This window comes from Stegostoma tigrinum, chromosome 13 (assembly GCF_030684315.1).
Source record: "Stegostoma tigrinum isolate sSteTig4 chromosome 13, sSteTig4.hap1, whole genome shotgun sequence".
In the NCBI taxonomy this organism is placed as follows: Eukaryota; Metazoa; Chordata; class Chondrichthyes; order Orectolobiformes; family Stegostomatidae; genus Stegostoma; species Stegostoma tigrinum.
The window spans coordinates 75845366-75871574 of record NC_081366.1 but is presented as its reverse complement, the minus strand read 5'-3'; the positions used below and the strand labels follow the sequence as shown (position 1 = coordinate 75871574).

At 44.6% G+C, this 26209-nt stretch overlaps 1 protein-coding gene across 5 annotated transcripts in view; it reads left to right on the top strand.

The window, feature by feature from the left end:
* The window catches only part of LOC125458325 (C-terminal-binding protein 1-like), an 80693-nt gene that overhangs the window by 17076 nt on the left and 37408 nt on the right, over window positions 1–26209 (top strand). Inside the window, exon 1 of one of the 5 annotated variants that reach the window (XM_048543527.2) lies at window positions 4877–4970. The exons of 2 other annotated variants lie outside the window; for them this stretch is intronic. In XM_048543527.2, coding sequence (XP_048399484.1) covers window positions 4964–4970 — 7 coding nt within the window. In that variant the 5' untranslated portion in view covers window positions 4877–4963. Of the gene's footprint in view, window positions 1–4876; window positions 4971–5264; window positions 5372–6091; window positions 6208–26209 lie in introns of those variants that run through there. 2 more of the 5 variants (XM_059650785.1, XM_059650784.1) reach the window with 2 other exon arrangements.

Sequence of the window (26209 nt, the reverse complement as noted above, 5' to 3'; positions counted from 1 at the left end):
ATTTTGCCACCCAGAAGTCAACGCAGATACTTGTATTTGAAAGCAAGTATGTTTTAGCCCGTACCGAAGCAGAAATGTCAGGAGGTTTTCAGAATAGTGCAGAACCAATGTGCTAGAATGAGCAGGTTGCCTAATGAGTCAATGTTGGACACATCAGGCTCACATCTGCTGGTGTTTGGAAAACTAAGGGGTGGGGGGGTGATGGTTTTGGAATGTGGTGTTAGTGTTCCTGCTTTTGGGCAAGGCTTCAAGTCCTACCTGTTCCAAACATGTGTCATAACATCTTTTGACCAGGTTGATTTAGTCAGAACAGAAGGGAGATGTTGGAGCACCCACTTAAATTTGCAGATAACCAGAGCATGCAGCATCAATGCATTGAATCCTCACAGTGTGGAAGCAGGCCATTTAGACCACCATGTCCACGCTGACAACTTAGCATGGTTTCTGTGCAAAGCCCCTCAGCTTGACATGTTAGTGTCCCCTCTGAACCTCCTCCCCCCCCCCCTCCCCCAAACACGACCATTCATTGAGGCCTATTTCACCCCCATTCTCTCAGCAGTCCCAGCCATCATACAGTGACTTTAACAGGTGGCTGAATGGTCACCTTCCTGCAGTTTGAGCAGGAGCCATTCGACTACGAGATTCTGCAGGCACGGTGTATCCGCCCCCGTAAAAGATAAAAAAGGGGTGGCTCGGCTACATCGGGAGGTCACCCAGAAGTACACCGGACGAGAAGAAGCTGGAAAGGAAAACTCAGGCCAGCCGCAAAAGTAAAGCACTGTAGATGAGAGTGGAAGCTAGAGGAGTGAAGGAGAAATGAGCTTAAGAAAGCGAAGATCGGCCAGTAAAATCACAAAGCCTGAAGTTTTTTTTTCCAACGGCACATGAGCGAGGGCATAATCCGGGAAGAGTGGACCACAAGGTAACTTGTGCATTGGCTACAGAAGTCATGGGCTGAGTTCTTGATGTATTTTGCCTGTGTCCTCTCAAAGGAGAGCTCTGTTTAAACATTCTAGTTCAAGAGAAGGAATGTGAAATATCACAAACAATTAGCATAATGTGAGAGGTTGTACCAGAGGGACGGGCATTCACAAAGGTGGATTATTCTCCTGGGCATCCCAGGAAAAGAGAGAGGAATGAACGAATGTTCTAACAAATCATTTTTGAATTCTCCCAAACACGGACGAGGTAACAGGATTGGAGGCCTGCCAACATAATACTCTTGTTTAAAAAGGGTGCGAACAAGACCAAACAATAATAGGAAAGTCAGCCCATGGTGAGGAACAAGTAACTAGAATTGATTCTGAGAGACAGGATGAGCTGTCCGTTAGAAAGGCCTGGATCAGAGTGAGTCAGCACGCTTTTACCATGTCTTGTAAACTTGGATTCTGGGGGGAGGTAATGGGGATTGATCAGGGTAGTGCTGTGGATGTCATTTACGTGGATTTTAGTAAGACTTTTGACACGGTAGCAGTCTGGTCGGTAAAGTAAGTGGGATTTAGGGGAATAAGGCAAGTTGAGCCAAAGTTGACTCCGTGACCACTACTTTCTGTTGGTTACCGTTCTGAGAAAGGGCCACTCTACCCGAAACATTAACAGTGATTTCTCTCCTCAGATGCTGCCAGACCTGCTGAACTTTTGCAGCAATTTCAGTCTTGTTTCTGATTTACAGTATCAACAGCGTTGGTTCCGTTTTTTTTTATTTAGTGACAGTTAGTGTTCTTGCAAACAGAAAGCAGCTCCGATTCAGCAGGTGGCGGTGTAGGTTACCTTGTGGCTCGTTGTATAGATGAATGATTTGGACTTAATGTAGAAGATGTGACCGGGGAACCTGTAGATGATGCGGAAAATGGCTGAGAATTTAATTGTGAAGAAGATGGTTGGCAACTCCAGAATGACATCATTGACTGGGCAAAAAGTGGCAGATGGAATTCCAATCAGAGAAGCGAGAGCTTTGGGAGGGCAAGCGAGCAAGAGAGTATACAACACATGGGAGGATATTGAGAGGGCTAGAAGAAAGAGACGCTTTGGAGTGTACATCCTCAGCTTGTTGAAGATGCCTTCTAGAATAGCTTCCTCTTTTGGACAGGGTAGCGAATACCACAGGGATTTGGTACTAGAGCTACGTAAGGGAAGGGTCCTCTTGAGGCTCAGTGACAGCTCCACTACACCTGGACCGCGAGGCCCTGGTTCAAGACCCACCTAACCCCTCCCCTGAAGTGTGTAATAACATCTCCGTGCAGATTAATTGGGAAGCGGGTAAAGCTCTGGTTAAGCCACGGCTGGAATTTCAGTTGTGTTTCTGGTCACCGTATTACAGGAAGGCCATAATTGCTCCGGAGAGAGCAGAATCCCCATTTGGAGGCACGCTGCTTGAAAATTGCGGGGACGAGGGAATGTTGGACAGATCTTAGAACAGAGGAGGCAGATACTGGCTTAACCGAAATGCACAATGTATTGAGGGGGGCAGGCTTCCCCTTGTGGAAAGGTCAGTTATCAGGGAGATTGATAGAAGGGACACGAGGAAAGTCTCTTCACCCAGAATCTGGCAAATTCCTGGAATTCATTGCCAGGTTCGGAGGTGGAGGCATAAACCCTGGTAATGGGCTTGAACTTGGGGATCCTGGCCCAGAGATAGGTACCCTACCACAAGAAACCCCTCTTCTTTATTTCATGTTACACCTGGGGTTTGTAAAATATCCTGCGTATTGGTACTTTTGTAAGATTCCTTTCAGGGGTACCTGCACCTGAAGTGCTGTGACCTTCAAGGTTCTCTCTTCTGGGTTGGCGCAGAAGTAGTGGCCCAAATAACCTACTTCTGTGCGATAACTTCCTTCACACCTGGCTGGTGTGCCTTCATTCCTGTTACCTCTTCTGTTTAAGTGATGGCTTGAAAGCTTTAAATGACTTCAAAATATTTCTGCCAAAAGCTTTTGTCTATTGTTTTGTTGCTGACATCCCAGTGCTGAGGTGTGGATCAATGTTGAACCAGTGTTGTGAGTTCTTAATCTTAAAAAAAAATTAAAGCTCAGGCATGTGCCCCACCCTCCTTCCTTTCATATGGGAAAGTGATTTTCACTTAGCATACTATTTTTTTGGGAGTGCATTAGGAGTGCTAAACGAGAAAGAGTGTACAATTTTTGTTTTGTGCTCCAGTTTCTCGATTTACTGAGGTTTGATTCGAGTCTACAGGGGTTGATGATAAGCTCTAGAATTTTGCTGTTATGGAATGCACCAAGTTTGGTGATAGACCATTACATTTCAGCTGGCACGTCCAGCTGGCCTCCACTTTACCTCTGCTAGGAGGTTATTTACCAACCTGGAAAATAACTCTCGTGTCCTAGTTTCCCGGTGACAGATGTCACCAAGCTACCGAGAACTCATGGGTGGCTCAGTGATTAGCACTGCTGCCTCACAGCGCCAGGGACCCGGGTTCGATTCCAGCCTCTGGCGACTGTCTGTGTGGAGTTTGCACATTCTCCCCGTTTCTGCGTGGGTTTCCTCCGGGTTCCTCCCACAGTCCAAAGATGTGCAGACTAGGTGGATCGGCCATGCTAAATTGCCTGTAGTGTTCAGGGGTGTGTGGGTTATAGGGGGATGGTTCTGGGTGGGATGCTTCGAGGGGCGGTGTGGACTTGATGGGCCGAAGGGCCTCTTTCCACACTGTAGGCAATCTAAGCTAAAACTCTGCCCTTGATACTGAAGGGCTTGGGAAGTTCAGAGAATCACTACAGTGTAGAAGGCCAATCAGCCCATCTGGTAATCCTGTAGTTCCCATGGCCGATCCATCTAGCCTGCACTTCTTTGGGACGAAGCTGACACAGACACTGGGAGAATGAGCAAACTCCACACAGACAGTAGCCAGAGGGTGGAAACGAACCTGGGACCCTGGCGCTGTGAGGCAGCAGTGCTAACCGCTAAGCCACTGTGCTGCCCATTCCTCTGGGAATTACTCCATGCTCCTTTGCCTGCCCCTTGCTTAAAATCAGATTCACTCAGTGACGTTAGCCCCCGTTGCTCAGCAGTGACCTTCTCACTTGTATCTGTGAATTCACTGTATGTTGGTAAATGTAGAAATGCAGGTGTGCAATTGTGGTCTGAGAGACCCTCTGGGAATTCAGGAAAGGAGTGCCTGTGTGACATAAAAAAACTTGATGATCAGTTTCAAAGTAGTGCATTGTATTTACTCCAAACTTAAGTTGTGCTATATCTCATTCAGAGTTGAGAGGTGAAAGTGTTGGAAGGTTTTTTTCTTCCAACTTTTACTGCGTAGTCCTTCAGTGGACATTTTCATCTCCTGAATTAGTTTTTTTTCTACAATAAATAGAATAACATAAAAGGATATGCACATTTTTAGGATCCACTAGCATGTTTTGCTGTACGAGAGGCTAAAATGTTACACTTCCTCCTGATCCCTTTGATTGTATAGTTGGGAATTTGTGCAACTCTGTAGTTTTCGTTTAATATTCAGGACCCTGATGGATGCTCTTAAGAAATCACTTAGAAATTCCTTGTTGAATAAATACCAGCACATTGCAGTAGTTATTCCAGTAGGTTGTGTGGGCTTGTATGTTCAAGGTGGTAGATTTTTTTTATTTGCAGGACGGCAAGCATGGGGGCTGACTGAGTGAGCTACCTCAGAGCCACGGTTCTGTTCCCGACATCTTATCCATAACCTCTCCCGACGGGGAGGCTGGTTGATGCTTTGTCCACGCTTGTCCCAATGGGAATCAGTGGCTTTACTGAATAAAATTCACTGTTAGTAGTTTGGGGGCTCTTTAACGAAAAGAGCAAGATGTATAGCTAATGAGCTTTGTCATGGTTGGCTAGTGCTGAATAATGTCTGTGTCTGATTGGTTTGTCTTGAAGCTGTGTGTGTGTGTGTGTGTGGAACACACACTGCACATTCTCCATTGCTTTCCTGAACTGGCCTAGTAGCCTGTGCAGAGAACTAAAGACAGGAATGCAAGGTTAGTTCTTCCCTTCTCTTGCTGTCACTGTCTGTCTCTTGTGTGCGCGCTCTCTCTCTCTCCTGCTGTTCCTTCCCCTGTGCGTTCAGATGCGGCTCCTCAAATATTTGCAGTGTTCTTCTTACGCCGTACTGATGTAGCAACGGCTGTAATTTTTGTGTGTGTGGGTTGTTGGGGGTGGGGAGGGGAATTGATTTCTTTTTCCCTTCCCTTGCTAAGGTCAGGGTGGGGTTGCAGCAGCTGGCTTGCTACTGTTCCTGCCGCTCTTTGAACACTGGCATGAACAGAGGTTTCTGTGTACTCCTCGGAGCTTATTTGCAGGGAGGTTCCTGCCTTATTGTTGCAGAATGTCGGGCACCATGTTGCTGCTGAGATGCACACGGATAATTCAACAACTTAAGGTTTTTTTTTAAAAACAAAACCCTGCAGTTCGAGGCCGAGATGTCGGATTGTAAATACGGTTTTAACATCCTGTTTTGTTTTTAGAAAGAAGCGCGTTTGTTCTTTATCCCCCCCCGCCCCTCATACGGTAGAATGTAGAAATGTGTCAAATATTTGCACAGGGATTTGAAAAAAAAACTTCGCAAGCAGTTAGATAAACTAAGTACTCTCTGTCAAACAAGTGTGGAGTGATTTTAAGTGCCCTACACAGCATGCAAGCTGCTATGTCACACTCTAGATGCAGATCCCATGCATTAAGGGAAGAGAGAAAAGTACAATAATATTCAATTCGATTGCCTGTTAGTCAGTAAAGCAGCAGCAAGCAGAGAGTAAGGTGATTAAATAAGAGAAACTGATGGAGTGAATTGATGCTTCTGTACAATTAACTCTTCTGTGCACTTGTGATGTTTCCTTTCTGGCTCGGTTCTGGGGGAGGGAGGGGGTTACAAATGTATAAATTTAAGGTTCAGGCAGTTTTCCTGTGGTTGGCTGTTCAGCTTGTGCAGTTAGTTGCTGGAGGTTAATTGGTTGGCTGGTTCTACTAATCAATTCAGTTTCAAGCATCCTTGCGCAAAATTGAATGGGCGGGGAGAAGTGTGTTAAATAACTTATGAAAAAAAACAACATTATTCAGAGATAGTAGGAACTGCTGATGCTGGAGTCTGAGATAACAAGGTGTGGAGCTGGAGGAACACAGCAGGCCAGGCAGCATCAGAGGAGCAGGAAAGTTGACGCTTCAGGTCTGGACCCTTCTTCACAAATGAAAATTATTCATGTGTGGAAAAAAAATCGCAAGGTACCACACTTCATTTCAGTACTGTTAAATTTGTGGGGTGTTTCAATGTGTTTCGATGTTCTGTAATGATCCAACAATTGATACCTTACTGCATATTAGAATAAGTTAACTCGCCAATAATATGCAAGTGGTGTTTGCCTGTTCTGAACTTCTCTGCTGCAAAAGTCAGAGCCAATTACTGGAATCTGTACTGAAAGCAAAAGCTGTTGGCGATCAGTGGCAGATAGCAAGCTAATGTTTGAGTCTAGATGAATCCCTTCTCCAGTGGCCATCTCTTGCTATTTTTGACTTTTATTCCCACACCCTTGCCATCACCTGATTCTACTGACCACCCAGTTTCTCTAATGGCTTCCTTGTTAATGGATATAGTGAATGGTTTTTCTTAACTTAGCACTCCCTCCCTCTTTCTCCCTTCTCAAATTAGAAACCGCCAGTGATCCCACCTCTGTCCTTGTGAACTACTGCCTGTCTTTAGTGTTTACCTCCTCTCCAATCGTTAAACATGCCCAATTCCAAGCCTATCTGTCCCAAGCTCCATATTTAAGTTCCTTTGATCAGGTTTCTGCCTGGCCACAGTAGTACTGAAACTGTTCTCATCAACGTCACAGAGTCTCCTAGTTAATTGTGGTAATGGTTACTTCTTCCTGTTTGTCCTTTGGCCTGTGTGCAGAGTTGGACGTGGTTGACTGCACCGTCCATCTCTAATGTCTGACCGCCGTTGCCTGACTGAAACTGCATTTACCGAAGTTTTTGATTTTTAACATAGTTAGAGAACTGCCTGTAGAGATTTCTCTTCCTGCTGCTGTGTCACTGTCTGCCCGTCATCGAGGGTTTGCCTTTGGTCACATTCTGCTATTCTGTGTGTTGCCTGTCGGTGACAGCATTTTTCACACAACATCATAAGATGTTGTGTGACAAAAGCACATTGATCTCCTACTTCACCGCTTAAATTGTTAGACCAGTTCTCTAATATCCTGACTTCAAGTAAAAGTTTTCTCGAGTTGTTGTCTACGCTACAAAGATTGAAGCCATTGTCTTCGATCCTACTCTATTTCCACCCCAGCCCACGCAAATTCCAGGTGTCTGTGTTCAATTTGAGGCTAAATTTTAGGGATTTTCATTTTTGATGAGTTTCCAATCACACATCCAGGTCATCTGTCAGATCACCTATTTACAAGTCTGTACCATGTCCTGACTCTCTCTCCCTGCTTCACCTTGTCTGCTACTGAAAACCTTGACCATGTCTTTGTTACCTGTAGACCTCATGAATCTCAAATGTTTCTAACATTGGAATGTAATGAGCAGTGGAGCAGTGCTCCCTCAGTGCTGCTGGAGCCTGGGACTTTGTAGCACCTTGGCTGGAGTTCTACAACACCAGTAAAACACTTGCTCTGCTACACTGTGCACTCTGGCAGTTGTGTACCGAGATATGTTGAGTATCACCTGCTTTTGTTTTTCTTTGCAGCCACGCTTTCTATCACTGTGTCCTCCTCCTTGCCAGTTCCTTGTTGCAAGTCTAGTGCAACTTGCGGCAGCGTCGAAACGCATGTGTCCGACTCGTAAAAGAATGCTTTGTTAAAATTTTTCTTGTTCCAAAATAACAAGGACTTTTCTGGCAACAAACCAGATGGATTTACTTTGGTATTCCCAATGGTGCTGAGATTATTAAACTGAAGAGTGTGTTCAGAAGGATGTTGCTGGGTATGGAAGGTCTGAGTTGTAAAGAGAGGCTGGGAATGTTTTCACTGGAGCATAAAGGTTGAGGGGTGACCTGATACAAGTTTACAAAATAGCGAGGGGTATAGATAGTGTTAATGGTTAGGTGTCTTTTCCCTAGGGTGGGGGATTTCAAGACCACAGGGCACATTTTTATAAGGTGAGAGAAGAGCGATTTAAAGAAGACACGACGGGCCAATTTTTTACTCGGGATGGTTTGTGAGTAGAATGATCATCATCCTGAAGAAGTGGTGGATATGAGTACAGATACATTTAAAAGGTTTTTTCAATTCATTTGTGGGATGTGGGCGTCGCTAGCTGGCCAGCATTTCTTGCCCATCCCTATTTGCCCTTGAGACGGTGGTGGTGAGCTGCCAAATAGGAAAGGGTAGAGAGATACTGACCAGGAGCAGGCAGGTGGGACTAGTTTACTTGGGGGTTATGTTTGGCATGGACTGGTTGGACCGAAGCGTCTGTGTCCGTGCTGTGTGACTCTGTCTAAATGTACATTTGATCCTCTGTATCGTTGATTTCAATAATCAGAGAGAAAGTGTGTTTGAAGTATGTTTAAAATAACTGTGCTGACAGCATGCTACATGAATAATAAGACACGTCGGATATCTGATTTACCAGTGATTGTTTTAAGTGATTGTGCCCTGTTGCGAAGTGACAGTGTTGATCTGAAATAATACCTCACATCATAACTGTGCATTGATCTAGAGTTTATTTTTTTTAAAAATTACGCGCTGCATTACTCTGCCAGAGACATGCTTACCAACTCCTCAAGAATTGTCCACTAAGTTGAAGGCTTATAATATTTGAAGAGTAATTTCCAGAGTGAAAAAGGTGACACTTGCAATCCCTTGTTGGCATACTTGCATTGCTCCTTTATAAATACTTGAAGGAAGGAGATCTGAGAGTTACGGGCAATAGGTGTATGGAAACGCATCACCTCTCAATTCTCATTTAGACATCTTGACTTGTACATATGATTCAGCACCAGGAGCTGCCTACCCTGTAGTATTGTTGGAGTACCTCCACTATATGGACTGGAACAGTTCGGGAAGAAAGCCCACCTTTTTCAAGGCGTCAGGGGTTGTCATGAAGTGCTATCCTTTCTGGCAATTCGCACAACCAAAGAATGAACTTTTAAAATCCTGTAGGTTTTGCAGGACTACTCTGCTGCTGCTTTGCAGCTTGGAGACATGTCAGCGGTTTGTCAGACCGAGTGTATGTAGCCCTTTTTATCGTAATAGCTTTATCAAATCCAGAAATCAAAGACTGCTCAATGTACTGAAAATATATAGGTTGCAATTGATGCATTCATATTCACAACCATTTGAAAGTAAAATCTTGTGATACCTTGAAATATTGCAAGTTTTAAATTCAATCAGGTACTGCATTAAACAGTGCAACAGGGTGTGCTTCTGTTCCAGAATATTAAATGTTCAATAGCTTGAAGCAGTTTATTAATTCTCCCATTAAGGTTTGTTCTACATGTGATGTGATGTGATTTTTCTACAAAGTGAACATGCATCTCTACACCTGTGTATATCCACACACACCACCTGTAATTGTACTGTTGACTCTGGGCAGGGAAATGATGGTAGGCAGAGCTAACCAAAGGGACTGTGGGCTCATGGATGATTTTTGTCCCTTCTGTGCTATAACCAACCCATCCTGTCCGTGTCAGTCAACAGAAATCGGACTGTAATAGTCCAGTTTTTCTGTTTGTCCCCCGTAGCCCTAGAAGCTAGAGCGATGCAAGTGAATATCTAAATACTGAGTAATTGTTTCTGACTCAACCACCCTTGTAGGCGCTGAGTTCCAGATTCCTACCACTGGGTGTTTTCAAAACAATATTTTCCTCGACACTCCCGTTGCCTTTAAATCTTGTCCCCGTTTTGTTCTGACCTATCTACGAATGGATAAAGTGCCTTTCCACCCATCCTGTCAATGGCCTTCATAGTCTTGTACATCCCTATCAGGTCCTCTCCCACCCTCACTGTTCCAAGGTAACCCCAGTTGATCCAACCTTTCCCGATCCCTCTGACTTTCCAGCCCAGACAGTATCCTGGTACTTCTCTTTTGTACTACCTCTCTGGCACCTCGTTCTTCCTGCAATACCCTGACCAGAACTGCATCCACCACTCCAGCTGTGATCTAGCCAGCATTTTATACAGTTCCAGCATATTATTCTGTGCCTTGGCTAATAACCTTTTCAATCACCAGATCTGCTTCCCTGCTAATTTAGAAGACCTGTGGAGGTGCACGCCATAGTCCCTCTGAAGTTCAGTACTTTGCAGGGCCCTAACATTCATATTGTGACCCCTTGCCTTGTCCAAACTCGTGAAGTACAATGCCCCGTACTAATATCAGGACTGAATGCCATTTGCCACCGCTCCATCTGCCTGACTTGTCAGTTGATGGCCGCTTTAAATGCAGGGGGTAAGGTTTATTTTGCAACAAAACAGTTGATCGTTTCAAACTGAGGTGCACAAATTCAAACAAGCCATGTAACGGGTTGACCTTCGTCTGAAAAGACAATCCAGTAGGTAACGGAAGCTCCGGTACATCTGCAGGAAGCCACAAACGGTCGTACACATGTACGCACTCGCTCCGCTCCGCTCCGCACCGCACCGCACCGCAACCGTGTCATCCCACGTTACAGATAAACCTAACAACATCCTCCTCCTGGTATCTCGGGAGGTGAAGCTGCTTGCTTCTGTGACCGTTGTTGATCACATCAGGCTCTAGTAAGTTATTCATACTACCCCATCAAGGACTGTGAGCTTAGGTTTGGGTTTGTTTGAAAGCAAAGCTCAAGCTACATCAACCAGCAAATGCTCTCGCTGATGGATGTTGAATAAATCTCCTCTGTTCCTCTCAAACCCTTCCAAGTTAGGGCAGTTGGAGTGAACTTCTGTCCCTCCTGGCCCATAAAATACTCTGGGTTGGGTGCAACTGAGAGTTGAGAGTCAAGAGTCCTACAACACAGAAACAGACGCTTCAGTCCAACCAGTCCATGTCAACCGTAATCCCAAACTAAACTAGTCCCACCTGCTTGCGCTTCATCCATATCCTTCCAAACATTTCTTAGTCACGTACTTATTCAAATGTGTTATAAATGTAACTGTACCTGTATCCACTACTTCCTTTGGAAGTTCATCCCATGCACTAATTGCTCTGCAAAAAATAAATTTGCCCGTCATGTCTTAGGACATAGAACAGTACAATCCCTTCAGCCCACGATGTTGTGCCAAACCTTTACCCTAAACGTAAGATCTATCTAACCTCCACCCCTACCTTATACTGTCATCCATATGCCTATCTAATAGCCGTTTAATTGCCCCTAATGAGACCCTCTCCAGCAATGCATTCCACGCCCTGACCACTCTGAGTAAAGAAACTACCTCTGACGCCTCCCCTATATCTACCCCCACTCACTTTAAAACTATGCCCCCTCATAGCAGCTACCTCCACTAGGAGGTAAAAGATCTGGCTGTCCACTCTATCTATACCTCTCATCATTTTCTACACTTCTATCAAGTCACCTCTCATCTTTTGTTGCTCTTAAGAGAAAAGCTGTAGCTCTGTCAGCCTTTCCTTGTAAGACCTTCCCTCCATTCCAGGTGACATCCTGGTAAATCTCCTCTGCACCTTTTCTAACGCTTCCATATCTTTCCTGTAATGCGGCAACCAGAACAGGACACAATACTCCAGATGTGGCCGAACCAGGCTTTTGTTACAGCTGGAGCATAACTTCATGGCTCTTGAATTCAATCGCTCTATTAATGAAAGCTAACACACCATACGACTTCTTAACAACTCCATCCACCTGGGTGGCAGCTCTCAGGGAACTGTGGGCATGAACCCTGTGATCCCTCAGCCCCTCCACACTGCCAAGAATCTTTCTTTTAACCCTGTATTCTGATTTCAAATTTGTCCTTCCAAAATGAATCACCTCTCACTTTCAGTGTTAAACTCCATCTGCCACTTCTCAGCCCAGCTCTGCATCCTATCAATGTCCCTTTGTAATCTAGAACGACCCTCTGCAATGTCCACAGCGTGACCCACCTTCATATTGTCCGCAAAATTACTAATCCACTCTTTCACTCCTACATCCAAATCAATAACAAATCTTTTTAAAATCTTTCTCCTCTCACCTTGAAAGTATGTCCCCTAGACTTGAAATCCCCCACCCTAGGAAAAAGACACTTGCCATTCACCTTACCTGTACCCCTCATGATTTTATAAGTCTCCATAATGTCGCCCCTCAACCTCCTATGCTCCAGTGAAAGAAGTCCCAGCCTCTCCTTATAACTCAAACCCTCCATACCTGGCAGCATCCTGGTAAATCTCTTCTGAGCCCTCCCCAGCTAAATAATATCCTTCCTATAGCAGGGTGACCAGAACTGCAGACAGTACTCCTGAAGTGGCCTCATTGATGTCCTGTTCAACCTCAACATAACGCCCCATCTCCGATATGTGAAGGCAAGATTGAATATTTGAATAATTGAGTGATGTTAAGGTTGAGGCTGCAAGAAGTTACTGAACCTGACATTGAGTAAAGGCATTGGTTAATATGGGGCATAGTGTAGGTTGGATTCAACTGTTTAACACACAGGCTTAACGAAGCCAGAAGAGTTGCATTGAAACTGAGAGCCGAGGTGATCAGCTTCCTTTTGATAATAAGGGTCGTAATTTTAAACTACTTGATTCTGAACTGTTCTGCTTACAAGAGTAGAGGATTCCAAGCGATTTGTATCCTGCCCTACTTCAATAGCCTGATAACACATTCTGCTGTAAATGTCAAGCAGTGGGGGCATGTTAACACCATTTGCCTGTAACTTGCTTCGCAAGATCCTGATCCTTTTAGCAACTGCAATGGCCCTTTGTGCTAAGCAGTGTAAGAAAATAGAAATTTGGCTTTGTTCCAAGCCTTTCAGTATCTACTTCCAAAAGGAAGTGTGTTATGAACTGGAGGAAGTTGGGCTCAGCCTGTTCAAACTGGCATAGAGGACTTCCCCCACCCACTGTGAGATGCTTAGATGGAAAATTGTGTATAAGGAGGGGATGGCAGAACCACATTCCCCATTTCACAGGGTTTGTATAGTTTGTATCAGTGTGTTTTGGCTGTGTGGGGGAAAAAAATGCCTCACACCGATCCTTATGGCCTGTCCTTGGGATTGGCTTGCATCTAGACTCTGTGGAATTTTGTATTAACTCAGACATTTCTAGGACAAATACTGATGAGGATGCACTTGTTAGTGAGGATGGTGTGTGTCCATAGTGTTGAATTTTTACATTGATTTTTAGAAAACGGGGCATGCTGTGGTAATTAAGATGTACCTGAGATGAAGGAAATATATTCTGGGGAACTGTTAGTAAATTTGGGCCAATATTCATTGGTGTATTGAATATTAAAGGATGATTGTCTGTGTGAATGCTAATAGGATGTCCTCCCTTATGGGAGAGACTGGAACTTGGGGGCATAGTTCACAAATAAGAGGTCTTCCATTTTAGACAAAGGAGAGGAGATGGTTTCCAAGGGTATTTGGTCTGTGGAATTGAATATTTTTAACGAAGAGATAGTTAGATTCTCAAAGGCAGTCATAAAGACTGTTGGTGGTAGACAGGGTTGTATAGTTGAGACTGCTGTCAGATCCGTTTCGTTGTTCTCAAATGATGGATGACATTGAAGGGGCTGAATGGTCTATTTGTGCTCTTAGTTTCCAGGTTTGTATGTTAGATGTGCATTTTGCAGTGTATGATTCAGGAACAAACGATTAAACCTTATTGAGGGACATTTTGCTAACTTACCCTGAAATAATTAATTCTGCAACATTTCTATTCACTTAACTGTAGCTGTAGTTTCTTGAGAAATCTTTAGAGTAGGATAATAGGTCGATACAACATTGTGGGTTGAAGGACCTGTACTGTTCTATGTTCTAATCTCCAGGTTGCGTTTATATACAGTTACACAGCACCGAAACAGTCCCATTGGTCCAACACGTCCATTCTGACCAGGTTTCCAAAACTGAGCTAGTCCCATTTTCCTACTCCTCCTTCAAATCCCCCTCAACCTTTCCTATTTGATGACAGCACAGTGTCCCTCTGCAATTTAAAGCAGAAACCTCTGCACCTGGGCTCGTTTCTATATTTTGAAAGAAGTACCCAGCATCCTTGCTGTTTCAACCCAGTTCCATTTCAGACATTCACAGTCACCTATTTACATAATGCTGTACCATTGAATTTGATGGTATAAGAACATAAGAAACAGGAGCAGGAGTGGGCCAAATGGCCTATCGAGCTCGCTCTGACATTCAGTAAGATCATCGCTTATCTTTTCATGGGCTTAGCCCCACTTACCCACCCGCTCACTGTAACCCTTAGTTCCTTTACTGTTCAAAAAGCTACCCAATATTCAATGAAGTAACCTCAACTCCTTCACTGGGCAGGGAATTCCACAGATTCACGACCCATTGGCTGAAGAAGTTCCTCCTCTAGTCAGTCCTAAATCTGTTTCCCCTTTCTTTTGAGGCCAAGCCCCCTCGTTCTAGTTTCACCTGCCAGTGGAAAGAACTTCCCCACTTCTATCCTATCTATTTCCTTTAAAATTTCATAAGTTTCTGTTAGATCCCCTGCCACTTTCTAAATTCTAGTGAGTACAGTCCCAGTCTACTGAGTCCTGCCTTGTAACACAACCCTCCCAGTTTTGGAATCAACCTAGTGAACCACCTCTGCACCCTCTCTGGTGCCAGTACAGCCTTTCTCAAGTAAGGAGAGCAAAACTGTACACTGTACCCCAGATAAGGCCTCACCAATATCCTATACAGCTGCAGCATAGCCTCCCCTGTTTTTAAACTCCATCCCTCTAGCACGATGAATCTGGATCTGTAGAATTTGTATCAGAGGATGTTGTCTAGAAGGGATCACTCTACTGGGTGGTATGATGAAATGGGATTAATGGCAGTGGAGGTGCAGTCAATCTTGCAGGGTGCTGGCTCGGAAGCGTTATTGAGCTGAATGGTGTATGGGATCGTTCCCATGCAACACTCAAACTGAAGGGCCAAATGAGCTCAGCAGTCTGAATCTTTGTGGGTTTTGTTTGATGCCTCACTGCTCCACAATAAGTGTGACAGGTCATGGGCAATCATCATAACTTACTATTAAAGGAAGTTCGCCACTGGATCTAATTCCATTTGTTTACCAGGCTGGGAGATGTCCTGAGGAAGATGATAGAATTAAGGGAAGGCTGGAAACAATCAGTTAGCAGCCTACTAAATCTCTCCACCCAAGGCTGATGGAAATAAGTCAGGACAGAGCAGCGGCAGGAATCAGATCGACAAAACAACGGCTGGAAAAGCCAAGTTGGGGTATTGCAGGTTTCCAGTTTCAGCTCAGTGCTTTGAGGGGAGAAAGCTGAGCTGTCTGCCAGTGGGCGTGTGTGGATTTACCTCAGAGGGTGGAGGTGCCTGGCAGTTTGCCTGTGGGAAAGTGTCTGTATGTGCAGATACCTTGCCTGAGGAAGTACAAGTCTGCGGCTTGGTGTGTGTTCCGGCTTTTAGTAATGACTTGTTGCCTTTCACATGGCCTTTCAGCCGAAAGCTGTGACGTGATTTATTAGTGGAGATTTTGGAAAGAGAGCTGACTTGAGGTTTGTTTTGGGTTTTTGAAGGACAAGATCCCTCGTACAAGTCGTACTGTTGACTCAGCCTAATTAGAGTTGAACTGTTTTAAATTTGCTTTAGATTTTTATTTTTGGCTTCTTTTCATTCACAATTGTCGACTTGTGCTTCACTGTTACTGGGTCAGATGTCTGGAACTGCTTCCCTAACAGCGCTGTGTGCATACCTTGGATGGGGTTCCCAAAATCTTATGTCATCTAATCAACCTGTTTGAACATGCTGTGGCACACAGGCGGAGATTAAATGCTGGTCTTTTGGCCCAGCCTATACTTTAATCAGATAGGGCTACTACCAGTCTACCACCAGACCCGAAAAGCGCACGTCTGTAAAGAAACCAACTCTAACACAAAGAATGGCATTGCATCCAATCTCACATCATAGCTTAAACAATGTGTCTGCATGGTTTTGAACCAGGGACAATATGCATTTGAGGAGCATGTGATAGTCACTACTGTTCAGAAACATGGTGCTCAAAGACCTTTTCATACCTTGCCTGACTGGCCATTCATCATTATGGATATCTTGATTCCAAACTCCAATCCAATGGAGAGAGATAATGGGAACTGCAGATGCTGGAGATTCCAAGATAATAAAATGTGAGGCTGGATGAACACAGCAGGCCAAGCAGCATCTCAGGAGCACAAAAGCTGACGTTTCGGGCCTAGACCCTTCATCCCTTCCTCCCACCCCAAGCCACACCCCCAGCTACCTACTAACCTCATCCCACCTCCTTGACCTGTCCGTCTTCCCTGGACTGACCTATCCCCTCCCTACCTCCCCACCTACACTCTCTCCACCTATCTTCTTTACTCTCCATCTTCGGTCCGCCTCCCCCTCTCTCCCTATTTATTCCAGTTCCCTCTCCCCATCCCCCTCTCTGATGAAGGGTCTAGGCCCGAAACGTCAGCTTTTGTGCTCCTGAGATGCTGCTTGGCCTGCTGTGTTCATCCAGCCTCACATTTTATCATCCAATCCAATGGATACAGGGAAACAACTGCTTCTCCCTCCTGTACACCTTATTAGTATATGAAAAGAGAGCACAAGAAAAGACCTGTTAGTTCATCAAGGCTATCACATCCTCCTTTAACGTTGGCACTGTATCACCTAAATTCCATGTTAACTGTGTCTCCAAGCAACATCCCTGGAGCGGGAGAAAAAATATTAGGCTAATTCCAAACGAGAAAGATCTCCAGTTTCTTCTCAATCTTCCACCCCTGAAAGCAATGTTGTAAGTTGAGGAGACCACAATGAGTGAGAAGTGCCATCCCCAGTAAGCCGTCCGCCTGCCTTGCGCCTTAGTTGAGGGGGACTGAATGCTGTAGGTAAACCTACGTTTTCAGCAGTGGCCATGCTGCAGTGAAGTGTCAGGTCCTGCTGAAAATTGATTGGCTTAGCCATAATGTTCAGCATTCCTGTGGCACTCAGTGAAGGTACTACGCAAATGTCCCACTGACTGCTGTGCTGAGTTTGTACGTTCTCCCTGTGTCTCTGTAGATATCCTCCAGTGTCCTCCCACAGTCCAGAGATGTGCTGTTTAGGTGGATCGGCCATGCTAAATTGCCCTGTAGTGTCCAGGGATATGCAGGCTAGATGAGTTAGCCATGGGAAATGCGGGGTTACAGGGATAGGGTGGGGATGTGGATTGGTCTGGGTTGGATAGTCTTCGGAGGGCCTGCTTCCACACTGTAAGGATTCAATGTTTGTATGACTTGAGATTTGTTACAGCAGAATAATCTGTGCAGGGTCTGGGACCACTTGACGGGACAGTGCATACAGAACACTTAGACCTAAGCTGCAAGCTAATACATTTGCCTCTGGAAATGCACCAATTGAGGCATCCAAACATTCAGAAGAAGGAGGTCATTTGGTCCATGGTGTCTGTGTTGGATTATTGATAGATTTGGACAAAGCAACTACTGATCACATTTCCCTGTGCTGCTCCCTGTTCATTCTCACATATTACTGCTCCCACCCCTGCCCTGGAGAAGCTGCCACTTGGAGTCACTTCTTGTCACCTCTTAAAAGGGAAGTGAGCCTGAATGTGTTTTTTTAACATATTCTTTCATGTGATGAGAGGGCCATTGACAAGGCTGTTATTTGTTGTGCAACTCTTAAGTGCCCTTGAGGAGGCAGTGGTGGGTCATTGAGTCATACGGCAGGGAAATGGACCCCTCAGTCCAACCAGTCCTTGCTGACCATGTTTCCAAACTAAAATAGTCCCACCCACCTGCACCTGGCCCATATCCCTCCAAACCTTTCCGATTCATGAACTTATTCAAACGCCTTTTAAATGTTGTAACTGTACCCACATCCACCACTTCCTCAGGAAGTTCATTCCACATGGGAACTGCTCTGTGAATAAACATTGCCTGTCATCTTTTACCTTAGAAATATGTCCCCAGTCTTGAAATCTCCATTAGGGGAAAGGCAACTACCATTAACCCTGTCTACACACCTGATGATTTTATAGACCTCTATAGGGTTACCCCTCAACCTCTTAAACTCCAGGGGAAAAAAGGTCCCAGCCTATCCAGCATCTCCTCAAACCGTTCATTCCTGGCTTCTTGAGACTTTAGTGTTTTCAGTGGGTAGGTAAGCCCCCCCCCCCCCCCCCCCCCCCCCCGCCAGTGCTGTTAGGGAGGGGGTTCCAGCCATCTGACCTAGTAACGGTAATGGAACAGTGATATAGTTCCGTGTCAGAATGGTGATTGGCTTGACATCCCCTCTGCATCTGCTACCTCATATCCATCTAGATGGTAGAGATGATGGGTTTGGAAGATGCTGTTGGCAAGTTGTTAACAGTTCTACAATGTGAGCGTTCCCTCTCATTATTGATGTTCATCTGTTAAAGCTGCAGGGTGAGTTTGCTTCACTTGTGAAATGTTGCTATGAAGTTTTGAGGGGAAGGAGGTAAGAGAGGTATAATTCAAGTCAGGCACATTGTTACGTTTAAGATATGCCACTAGAGTTTGGCTTCAGCCAGCCTTCTACTTCCTTGTGAATGGAATTTTGGGTCGAAGTGCAATTACAGTTCAAATACCAAATCTCTAGACAGTGACCAAAAATAAGTTGTATTTAAACTCTGAATCACTGTGTGGCTCATTAATCAAGGAGTTATTAAGAATGCTGCAGGAATATAATTGGTGTCCCACACTGTCTCCTGTTGTTTTAACTCAAGATGGCCTGGAGGCCAGTTTCATCAACCAAAATCTGCCCGAGCTGAGATCTTCCATGCCTGTGTACAGTAGGTAGTGAACAAGGGTCTGTTGAGCTTGTAAATAAACTTCAATTCAAATTCAGCTTCAGGACATAAATACTCAAACAAATACGAGGCGCTTATCCATCAGTGGTGTGGTGTGGAATTTGCACATTCTCCCTGTCTGCATGGGTTTCCTCCAGTTTCCTCCCACACAATGTGCAGGTTAGGGTGGACTGGTCATACTAAATTGCCCGTAGTACCCAGGGATGTGCAGGCTAAGTGGGTTAGCCATGGTTAATGAACAAAAAAAAAATCTGTGTCTGAGGAAAGGGCCTGAAACGTTGACTCTGTTTTCTCCTTCACAGATGCTGCCAGACCTGCTGAGCTTTTCCAGCAGCTTTGTTTTTGTCCCTGATTTAGAGCATCCGCAGTTCTTTTGGTTCTTACATACAAGGCAAAGATCAGGCTCAAGTTAGAAGATTGATCACAGTCTGTACTTTGAGATAAAACACAATGTCTATTTCTAGAGCCAGGTTAAATGGTTTGTTGGGAGAACGTAGGAGCCTGTTTGGGTTGGACGGTTGTCCTTATTTGTTTAGATCTTTGCAGTAATGTTGTCTCTGAGACTATAAAGAAAGTAAGACACCCCCACAGCCCCAACATAGTCAATTGGAACAAAGCGGAGATTTGATCTGGCACCTTTCCGTTTGCACAATAATTAAGTTGGTTGTTCCTTCACTGACAAAATCGAAGAGTGTATCTGCTGTCAACGTTCCTTTTAGATGTTTTTAATCAACGTGTTTAGACATTTCACGACACACATCTCAAACAAGTAGGACATCGAGCTAGGCCTCCTGGTCCGCAGAAGGTGACATGACCACTGTGTCACAAGAGCCTCATTCAGTTCCATTCTACTGCATGGTGATGTGAAGTCAACAAGTGCTGAATTTGTGAGCACCTAATTTTCTTTTTTTTTATTTTCTCACCTGAAATGTTAGTGGCCAGAACGGTGAAAATGCTGAGCCATTTGCATATGTACTTTGCAGGTACTTTACTCCAGACTGATTTTCGGTAAGCTTGTATATTGAAAGACCACGATTCTATTAATTAAGAATGTTGGCCACCACTGCACCTCTGCAATTTTTTTCCCCCAAATCTATTCAGGCGTTAAAGAGAATGTGAATCAAAGTGCTTCATTCTAGTCAAAAACAAGCATAGGAACGTGAGAATAGCTCAAACATTATCATAGAATCCCTACAGTGCGGAAGCAGGCCATTTGGCCCATCGAGTCTACACTGGCCCTCCCAAGAGCATCCCACCCAGACTCACCCCTCCTACCCTATTCCCCTAACTGTTCATGAACCATGGCTAACCCACTTAGCCTGCACATCCCTGGGCACTATGGGCAATTTAGTATGGCCAGTCCACCCTAACCCTAACATCGTGTGGAAGGAATCTGGGGGAAACCCATGCAGACAGGGAGAATGTGCAAATTCCACACCACAGCTGCTCGAGGGTGGAACCGAACCCCAAGTCCCTGGCGCTGTGAGGCAGCAGTGCTAACCTTTGAGCCACCTGATGGCTGATCTTACACCTAACACTCTCTCCCACGTTATTTCATTTCCTTTGATATCTTTATTAACTAGACCACATGCAGATAATTTCATATGTTTATGAAGGCTTCTGAGCCCATCTGATTACAACTGTAACTTACATGATTTGTTGATTTTTGTTGCAGTGTTAATTTTAATGTTGCGTGGCTGAGACAGGAAAGACTTTTTGTGTTGCCTGCAAACTGAAGTGACCCTGGTTCAGTGCGTTGAATCTCAGGAATACTCAGTCCTGAAGCAACTCTACTATGTGCCCAAATAAGTACTTCCCTCTGCCGGCAAGGCAGTTAGTGCACCTCTCGTCTTGAAATGCCAACCCTAAGGAAAAGACATCTTATACTCACCTTTAGTTTATTCCCCACATGATTTTATAAACCTCTAAGCTCACCTCCTCAACTGCCTATGCTCCAGTGAGAAAAGTCCCGGCCTCTCCTTGTAACTCAAAAGCTCCGTGACCCCCACCCTGGTAAACTTGAGCTCTCTCCAGTTTAATAATATCCTTCCCATGACATGATGACCAGAACTGAACGCAGTACTCCAGAAGAGACCTTATCAATGTCCTCTGCAACCTCAACGTGACATCCCAACTCCTCTACTCAAAAGTCTGAGTAACAAAGACAGGCATGCCAGTTGTAGTCTTAACCAGAAGAGAGCCTTACCAACATCGAGCCAACCATAGAACGACAACAGCATGGAGGTTTCATGATGCATTGGCAGTACCCCCCACCCCCAAACTTTCAGCCAGATGTCTGGGTTTCAGACCCACACCAGAATTATTGTTATCGTAGCATGTTGATTGTCAAGTGGCAAATCCTTCCAATACCCTTGATGTGAAGCAGTGAGAGCAGGAGACTTTCTTGGTAAAATTAACCGTTCAGAGTTTTTGATGACGTCTCATCGGCAGAATCCACAGTTTGAGCCTAATGTAAATATTGGTTGACTTTTTAGTTATGTAGTCCTGAAATCTCAAAAACATAGTATACTGATTACGATCCTTTGAATAATGGAATGAAAATGCTTAATATTTATTAATAGAGTTTATATTTATGTGCACATTTAGTCTTCAATTGATCAATATTATGGAAGCATACAACATTTTGTCAGACACTATTGGGCCTGTACCTTGTTGCTGATCTCTTTTTGAAGAGCTGCTCATCTCGTCTCACTGCTCTATTTTTAATGTCTTCCCCACCCCCCACCCCACCAACCAAATTCCACAAATGTTTGGTTCTTAAATACCTCTCCAATTTGCATGTCCTTTCACCACCAATTCAAGCTTGGCATTCCAGTAAAACAGTCAGAGGTGTAGAGCATAGAAACAGACCTTTTGGTCCAACTTGTCCAGATATCCTAAACTAATCTGTTCCAATTTGCCAGCATTTGGCCCTTAAGGCTCTCAAACCTTCCTATTCACGTGCTCATCCATGTTTTTTAAATGCGTCTTAAAAGTCCTCTTGGGGAAAGGAGGGTAAGAATTGTAGAGGGGCAGTGGGTAATGTGAGTAGGGTAAAAATCCGAGGGTGATCCTTTCTGTTTACTTCAGACAATAAAATTTTAACATTACCATTTAAACTTTTCAACATTCCTAATGCTTCTGGTGGTGTAATGGATCAGGAAAGTGAAAGATTAATGAAGGTGGCATTAATGTTAGGCCTGGAGGTGTTCCTTGTTGATTACAGTTTTGGAAAACTGGCTGAAACAGGATGTGTATTATATCAAACAGAAAATGACTTTTTAGCCTTTGCAAAACTGCACATAAATTGCTTTTTTATGTTCATTTATGAGATGCGTGCGTCACTGGCTGGGCCTGCATTTATCACCTATTTGTGATTGCCCTTGAGAAGAGGGTGGTGACCTGTTGCTGTCCTTGGGCTGGAGGAGCACTGTTGTTACGTAGGGAGTGCCAGGAATTTGACTCCGAATATAAAGGAATGGCAATGTGATTCCAACTCCGGGTGAGGTGTGACTTGGAGGTGAATCTGCAGCTGGTGGTGTTCCCAAGTATCTGCTACCCTTGTCATAGAGTCATGCAGCATGGAAGCAGACCCTTCGGCCCGGCTAGTCCATGCTGACCACTATCCCAAATTAAACTAGTCCCACCTGCCCATATCCTTCTAAACCTTTCTTATTCATGTACTTATCTAAATGTCTTTTAAATGTTGTAACTGTACCCACGTCCACCACTACCTCTGGAAGTTCATTCCCCACTCGAAACACTGCCTGTAAGAAGTTGCACCTCATGTCCTTTTTACATTTCTCTCCTCTTGCCTTAAAAATGTGCCCCCTAGTCTTGAAATCCTCCACCCTAGGGAAAATATAGCTGCCTTGCGACTTCTCTGCGCCCCTCGTGATGTTGTAAACCTCTGTAAGGTCACCGCTCAACCACTTACTCTCGAGTGAAAAATGTCCCAACCTGTCCAGCCTATCCTTATAAACTCGAGCAGTCCATTCCCACCAACATCCTGGTAAATCTTTTCTGAATCCTCTCCAGTTTAATAATAATCTTATAGCAGGGTGACTAGAGCTGGACACAAAACTCAAGAAGAGGCCTTAGCAACGCCCTGTACAACCTCAGCATGATATTCTAGCTCTTATATTCACTTGTCTGAGCAATGAAGTCAAGCCTGCTAAATGCCTCCTTAACCGCCCTACCTACCCATGACACCCATTGCAAAGAATTAAGTAACCTAGGTCTCTGTTCTACAATACTACCCAGGGTCTTAACTTGAATTATAAGTATCCTACTCTTGCATTCTGGTAAAACAAACAATAACTCGCATTTATCCAAATTAAACTCCATCTCCCATAGCTCAGCCCATTGACCGAGTTGAACAGGATCTCTTCGTAACTCTAGGTAAAATTCTTCGCCGACCACCAATTTTGGTGTCATTCTCAGACTTACCAGGCCTCATATTATTGTCATCCAAATTGTTTATATAAATGACAAACAAAAATTGAGCCAGTACTGATCCCTGTGCAACATCAATGACCGCAGGCCTCCAGCCTGAAAAACAGCCCTCAACACCATCATCCTCTGTCTCTTACCGTCTCTCCCTAAATCCCATGTGATCTAACTTGACTAATTAATCTACCATGCGAAACCTAGTCAAAGGCTTTAGTAAAGTCAGTGTAAACAACGTTTTACTGCTCTGCCCTCATCAATCTTTTCGGTTACTTCCCCAAAAAACTCAAATCGAGTTTGTAAGGCATGATTTCTCACACACAAAGTCATGTTGACTCTTCCTCATCGTTCCTTGCCTCTCCAAACGCATGTAAATCCTATCTTTCAGAATCACCTCAAACAACTCACCCACCATCGAAGTCAGACTCTCAGGTCTGTAGTTCCCACATTCCTCCTTACAGCCTGCCTTAAAAGTACAGCGAAGGCCTGCCTTTAGTTCACCGGCACCTCAGCTGTGGTTATAGATGGTACAAATATTTCTACAAGGGGCCCCATAATGCCCTGGGATATACTTGATCAGATCCTGGGAAATTTACACACCTTTGTTTCCAAAGGTCTCCAGTGCTGCTCCTTCTGCAGTGTGAACTGTTTTCAAAACATCGGCATTTACTTCAGTGAGTTCTCTAGCTTCCAGCTGTCCTTCAAGGTGAGAGGCTTGTGGCCTTAGAAGGACGAACCGAGCAATGTTACTGCAGTGCATCTCGTAGATGGTAAACATCTGTGGCGTTGTGTACTGGTACTGGAGGGAGTGATCATTGGTGATTAGGCACCAAGCAACTGCTTTTTTGTTTAATCTGGATGACTTCCAGTAGTATTGTTGGAGCGACAGTCATTCATGCAAATGTATCCCAGCATACTTTTGATTTGTTTCTTGAAAATGGTACAGTCCACCCTCCCTGATCTGTACGAAGCAAGAAAGAAATCTTTGTGCAATAGAAAATCTTTCACTATCTCAGGCTGTCCCAGCACAATTATTAGTGAAGATCGTTTGAATTGTAGCTATTGCAGTCAAGTAAAAAACCGGCAGTTGGTATCTAATCTGGGCTCTGTATTTAGATGCTGATTATCCTGTCCTAATTTACCTTATCAATATTTACAATACTGACTATTTTCTCCACATTGTTCGGTTCCTGTTTGAACTGAATTGTCTCGTTTGCAAGGGAGTCGGTTTGCCCAAGTAAGTCTCTTCAGGAGCTGACTTATTCCACTGCCAATTATATGTTTCAGAATTATCGAATCCTTAAGATGTGTAAACGGGCCACTCAGACCATAGTGTCCATGCCAACCTTCCAAAGAGCATCTCACCCAGACCCACCTCTCCTTACTCTATACCTGTAACCCTTCATTACCTAGAGCTAATCCACTTAGCCTGCAAATTCTTAGACGCTACAGGGCAATTTAGCATGCCCAGTCCACTGAACCTGTGCATCTTTGGATTTTGGGAGGAAACCAGAGCAGCCACAGGAAATGTACACGGACACAGGGAGAATGTGCAGACTCCACACAGACAGTCGCCCGAGGGTGGAATTGAACCCAGGTGCCTGGTGCTGAGAGACTGCAGTGCCAACCACTGAGCCACCGTGCCAGCCTCGGTTTATGTTTGGTTGATTCAGTTGGACTCCGTTCCAGATGTATTCTGTGTATGCTGACACATGGAAGCTCATACTATTCAGTGCTCAGTGCAGAAGTTGCATATTCAGTGGAAGAATTGGCCTCTGCTCGGCAGAGTTAGTCATAGGACCTGTTGGGTCAGGTTCCTGTTTGTGTCACCCATTCAGAGTCCCCTATTATAGGACCTTGTTGGTATTGATGTACACAGAGGATCAGACTGGGATCACCTCTCAAATGGACTTTGAGTGGTATGTTTATGTCCCCTGAAAGTATCTGTTCAAGAGTAAGGGTTTTGGATGTGGGAAATACACGGGGAGCTACGTCTCACTGGAGGTCAGTGCGGTCGAGAGCTGAAGGACATAGCTGACATACTGTCTTTGCTTCATGGCTCTTGTTTTTGACCTTGGAGCTCCACCATAACACCTATGCAAAATGGCAACTCTCCACAGTGTTCTCAGTAACTTAATCACATGCTGGACTCCAGCTTACCCCCCGCCGCCCCTCCAAAATCAGCATGTTCTGTTCCCAACTGACTTGCATTCTGTGGTGTTGGGAGTTGTTTTCACAAGTGTTCCCAGTGCTGTGCTAAAGTAGTTAGTTCAATATGCGCATAAATTGGGCATCGTGTCGTGTTAAATCAACAAATGTGGGTGCACCAACCAATTTCTGCTCTCATATTAAACCTACAGTGACCAAGGAATGAAATGAACCTTCAACTTTTGACTAGAGTCAGCACAGGCACAGGTTGACCTCCAGACAGCCTGATGATAGTTATCCTGGTTCACAGTGTGTCAAAGTGGCTGTTCTTCACACGATCGTCATTGCTCAGCTATTGACTGTCCTCCCATGGCTGTGCCACACTCCTGTATTCCCCTGATTCTCCTGCTTCTGTGAAGCTTTTTCAGATCTACTTAAAGGTGTACATTTTTACTTCATAACGTTGGTTGATAGAATAACTATTCTGAAACAGGGTCCATTCTTCTCTGAAGGACTGGCCAGCACATTTCAGGCTTTTGTGGTTCATTATAATTGTGGAATTTTGTCTAGCCTAGTAGGGTGGTACAGTGGCTCAGTGGTTAGCACTGCTTCCTCACAACGTCAGGGACCCAGGCTTGATTCCAGTCTCTGGCATCTGTGTCTATGTGGAGTTTGCATGTTCTCACCATGTCTGCGTAGGTCCCCTCTGGGTGCTCCAGTTTCCTCCCACTCACCA